Genomic DNA, 5,230 nt, shown 5'->3' on the forward strand with positions numbered 1-5,230 from the left:
TGATTGCAGAAGTCTATTTCCAGAAATTTCAGATTGATTGCAAATTTTGCAAAGCAGTAAAATGTGTGGTAATTGCAGTACTACTTTCCCCTTTCACACCAAATCTACAACACATTTTAAGCAGTTTTTCCAAACACGGTTTGAAAGAGTTTTTTTTTCGTCGAAGTTGCTTAAACTGATGTTTAAACTCCTATGAAAAATTTAGTATTTATCGCCGACTTCGTTTAACACAAAATATATTTTGCTGTTGTGTATGGGGGTGTAAGATTGTTATAATGAATTACCTTTGTCGGCCATTTGAAACGTTATGTAAACCTGCCTCAAAGCAGAACGTTGATTACTTATCTCTCGCTCTCTTTTCTCACTCTTTTAAGCAGGAATGACACAAATCCCTCGAAATAATTGATCGACTTCTGACGGAAAAACCAGTGATTGTCTTTGGTCAAGTTTTCGTCGAGTGAATTTCGTCGAGTCAATTTAAATTAGTTTGGTAACATCTGGCTTTTGTTTGGAAAGACCGCCTCAAGACACAGGAAACAGGGGCAAATAGTCAAAGAGATAACAACGCTATGACTTTTAAACTTCTCTTCGACAACCTAAGTGAAAACGCAACTCAAGAAAGAAACAGCACGCAGGTTATGCCAACGTTAAATGAAAATTATCTCCCTCTCATACTGTTAGGCTTTCTTTCATGCCTCATAGTCATTGTAAATTCTCTAGTGATCGTTTTGGTGAGCAGAAATAAGCAACTCCAAACAGTGACAAACTTATGCTTAGCTTGTTTAGCACTCTCTGATCTTCTCTCAGGGCTTGTCGCCATTCCTTTGATATTTGCCTGCAATCTCACCGTTTCAGACGGATTGCGCTTCTGTATTGCTATGGATCTGGCCTCCAGGTTCATAGCCATCTCGACAATATTACATCTTCTCGTCGTGACGTTTGAACGATACGTGATGATTATCTACCCCATGAGATATTACAGAATCGTGAGCAAACAACGAATAGGGGCCTTGATGATGTTTGTTTGGACCTTCTCTTTAGCTGTCTCGCTTATACAACTGATTTGGATCAGCCTTGGGTCAACTCAAACACCAAATGAACTTTACAGTGATGTTATTTACAGCTACAGCTGCTTTGTGGGCCTTGTCGCTCTTCCCTTATTACTCCTCGCGGCCGCTTATGGACGCATTTTCTTGGTGCTGCGCGGTCAACTACGAAAAATTCGACGACAATTGTCTCATATTCGGAACTCGAGAGGTGCTCGGCAAAAGCGGGGACAAAAACGTGCCGTGACCATTCTAGCCTCAATGATTCTCGCCTTCATTTTTGGTTGGTTTTCGTACTTCCTTAGCTCGATTTTCCAGGACGAGAATATAGTGGTACACTTTCCACCAGCCGTCAATATATTACTTCTTTTCATGCGATTTGGAACTTCCCTTGTCAATCCCCTCTTGTACACTTTGTTTAAAGAGGATTTTAGAAGTGTTTTAAGGTTGTTCGTTTTTAGAGATGAACAAAATCATTTGAACCAAATTCCATTGAGCACCAAAGCCGGTAGGGCAACGACATCTGATTAATAGCAAATGTGGTAGACTCAGTGTTAGACTCCGACGGTGAACCCGCTCTCTTTTCTTCAAATTCGTTTCCCAATTTAAAACAGAGTAATTCACAAAGGCTTCCTCATTATTGTGAATGTACGTAAGAAGGTCTAAATTAATTTAAAACTAAATAATGCAAAAAATAGCTGGCCAAAACGCAATAATCAAAATGGCAGATTTGAATGTCTTGGTATAGAAGGAAAAAAGGGGCTTCCAGTTTGTGAGAAAGCTGCAGTAATTAACAATTCTTAATAAATGCAAGAGAATAATTGAAGTATTTGGAAAAATGCTCTCCTCAGTATTCAAATCAAATGCAAAATTTTCACTTCATTGCCTAAAAAGGTAGAAGGCAAGCGTCAAAGCTCAATTGCTTGTGTTTGCATGACATATTTGTTATCTTAGTGAGTTGTTAGACAATACCAAATATTAACCGCATCAACTATTTAAAACAATTGAATTTGTCATTTTGCAAAGTTTGTGAATACACACATTGTCGAGTGCTGTGAGACTCAATCTAAATCAGTCAAAATTCTCTCGTAAAACTAAGGTTGCTTTATTTAAATAATTTATGCTTTAAATAACCACAGTAATGACTTATATAGTCAATCATACAAGGAATATAAGTATTCATTATACATCATAAATATCAAAACTCAATCAGTGTCGATAGCATACACAACATGAATATATTAATCATCTCAAATACATAGTATTACGTTGCATTTCACTTGTAAGACGATTTCGTCAAGTCTTATCCTAACCGGTTCTTGTGAATAATTGTTATTTACTGTGAATCTTTCTGTTTTTTATTTTAATTTAACTTCCATATCTTTTCCTTCTTTTTTTTTCTCTATATGTGACCTATCATAGCGTAGTAAAGGTTTTAAATATAACTATGGAGTGCGTTTTTAAGTTCAACAGAGTAAATCTCCTTTAAGTGTATCGCTTTTGTTTCTCTTCACCACGCTCGCTCACTCTCTCAACCAATCAAATGCGAAACTGATACCAATCGTCACATGGTCACTTGCGTTTTTCACACTTCATTCCTTAAAGGTTTATTTTATTCCCATCATATTCGGCGAGTTCTCATTTTCTCCTTGTTATTCAGCCCTATGCTTTGATTGCTTTCGTGACTCACAATACTCCATGTAAAAGTGCTCTATAAGAACTTTTCTACTGTTATGTTTCACTAGATCAAGACACTTCAGTACTTTTTTTAAAATAAATTTGCTTGGAGCGGGCCAAGTGAATGAACGTAAAACTATATAATTACAAATGTATTTGTTTATCAATCGGAGAAATTCCCACTGAAATAATTAATTAATGAGCGCTTAAAGAGAGAGCCATGTTCTGAAGTCCATCCAGTTAGAGCCCAAAAGGACGCGACCATCCGTAGTACTTTCAATCGGGAGGCGACTGGCTTTGGAGACTATTACTGTCAGCTCATGTTTCACGTCTTTGTTCTGTTTATTATCATAATATTTGAACTCAAGATCCTTCATCAAAAACCCATAGTTCTTTCTCGTCAGTTCCGTTGTTGAATTGTGTGGTCTCTGCCGATAAAGAGCAAGAGAAGGGTAACTCTTTGGCACTACATTCCACTGTATCCCTAGCCTGTTACATCACTCATGGCTCAGTGGTAAAGGAGCTTGATATAGTCCATAACCAATCAGAGTTCGGGAAAGACTATATTGTTTTTAAATGGAGCAATCAGAGGGTAGGAGTTTCATCCAAGAAGCAGCGGACGGAAAATTAAAATGCTTAGGTTGTTAAGTGCGCTGTTTCCGAAAAAGTATAACACAAACAACAAAAAGCAAATAACATAATTGCGCTCTTTGAACATCTTTCTGTGTAAAGGTTTGCACTGAGTCCGCTATTTAGCATGGTAATTTTTTCAGTTCGCATCCATTTTGAGACGTATTTTGTTTCATACTTTACAGTCAAAACTAGTTTATTTTTACATTAGAGATGCTAATCTGACTGTTGCCTTTCAAGCTGCACTAACCTTTACGACCAAACTTCGTCCATCAACAGCCAGTAAATACTCTGGCCAATCGGCTGGGTGAATGGCGTAATGACTGAAAGACGAACCTTTGAAGTATGTTTTGAAGACGAATTCTGTGCCTGGAAATAGATATACAGAGTGATAATTAATTCAGAGCAGTAGCGGCGCTTAATTCATTGACATTTCAGATGTTGTTACATACATTTAGTCTCAGTTCTGTCGAGAATAGCTTTGAATCTAGCTTTTTATGACAGAAATTTTAACAAAGCTTGAAAGGTGAGAAGCACTGCATTGAAAAGAGGATTCACCAAAGCTAATATCTATCCTCTCAAGACAGAACTGCATCCTTGTTCCTCACAATCGTTGATAGCACCTTCATTAGAGAGCGACTCCCTGTTTTCCTCCCACCCTCCCCCCCCCCCCATCCGATTTTGATTGATGGTATATCAAAGGCAAAAGAAAGAAAGTATGGGAAGGGAGAAGGAAAAGATTGAATGAGACAACGCTCAGCTAAAGTGGGACATCCTCAGTTATTAATGTTAGTTCCGCTCTCCTTTGACATGGGGTGTTTCTATTTAAAGCCATAGCACGTGTTTGATAATTGCACATCAATAGAGACTGAACTTACTTTTCGACGATCAGTTTTATTTCAGGTATTAATAATTTCATTGGCTTCCTGTTAGAAATAATTGATCGCTTCAATTAACAATAAATACTTACCTGTTCTGGGGCCTGTTATGTTTCCAGTAAAGGAAAGTTTAAAGGCTCCGTCTTCCCCGTTCTGCTCAGCTTTGAGGAGATTGGCCCTGCCCTGTCTCCTAAAAGCTTTTATTGTGTGTCTTGTGCTCTGGGTGATTCTGTATTCCGTTCTGCACGTCGAAAATAACATACAGGGTAGGACAAGCAAGATCTAAAAGTATTGAATAGAAAAAAATAGAGGAAGTAAATAAAATAACATGTGATTAGAGTTGATTAACCTTATGGTAGAGTGGAGGTCGGCAAGCTGTTCAAATCCAAGTTTGTTAACCAAAGAGTGGTGGAACAAACCCACCGTTTATTTAAGCAATGCACAGATTAAGAGAAAAATATGGATGAAAATTGAAGAATTGATTGATCTGGTCTGATGATCCCGAAGGCTGATGCGAATGCATCTCATTGACTATGAGAAATGATCGATCTAACCTAACGCAATTAAATTAAACCACTAGTATATCGCTCAGATTTGCTAAAAAAAAAAAAAAAAGTATTGCAAAAAAACAAAAACAAAAAACAAAGAGACTCAAGAGTGTCTAAGAATTGTAAATCGAACTCTCGAACTGGGCACGTTGTCACCAGCCCACTCACGGGCAAGGCATGCTCGAGTATTTGAGTTCAATAGACAGCTTTGCTAGGAGCGAGAATATAAACCTGAAAGCACTGAGTTTTGCGACAAAAAGGAAGAAGACGCGTTTGGGAGAATGAAATTAACAGCAAGGAAGACTGAGCTCCTTCCAAAATTTCTCCCCCGAAAATGGCGAAAAATCAATAAAAAGAGGAAAACTACGAAGTCAATATGTGGCCAAAACACTTCTCTATAGTGTCTAAACATGCTTTTTGAAATGTTTAAGTAGTCCAATGGTTAAAAATA

The 5,230-nt window shown here is 37.7% G+C and overlaps 2 protein-coding genes across 2 annotated transcripts in view; one reads left to right on the forward strand and one right to left on the reverse strand.

The window, feature by feature from the left end:
* Positions 1-569: 569 nt before the first annotated feature.
* LOC131782097 (histamine H2 receptor-like) lies at positions 570-1,577 on the forward strand. The gene has a single exon (XM_059098810.1). The coding sequence runs from the start codon at positions 570-572 to the stop codon at positions 1,575-1,577; it is 1,008 nt and encodes a 335-aa protein (XP_058954793.1).
* A 689-nt stretch (positions 1,578-2,266) lies between these two features.
* Positions 2,267-5,230, reverse strand: part of LOC131782165 (uncharacterized) — a 5,049-nt gene continuing 2,085 nt past the window's right edge. Inside the window, exons 2-4 of the mRNA XM_059098886.2 lie at positions 4,324-4,513; positions 3,604-3,722; positions 2,267-3,151 (exon numbers count right to left, since the gene is read on the reverse strand). Coding sequence (XP_058954869.1) covers positions 2,930-3,151; positions 3,604-3,722; positions 4,324-4,513 — 531 coding nt within the window. The 3' untranslated portion in view covers positions 2,267-2,929. The remainder of the gene's footprint in view (positions 3,152-3,603; positions 3,723-4,323; positions 4,514-5,230) is intronic.

This window comes from Pocillopora verrucosa, chromosome 10, assembly GCF_036669915.1.
Source record: "Pocillopora verrucosa isolate sample1 chromosome 10, ASM3666991v2, whole genome shotgun sequence".
Classification (NCBI taxonomy): domain Eukaryota; kingdom Metazoa; phylum Cnidaria; class Anthozoa; order Scleractinia; family Pocilloporidae; genus Pocillopora; species Pocillopora verrucosa.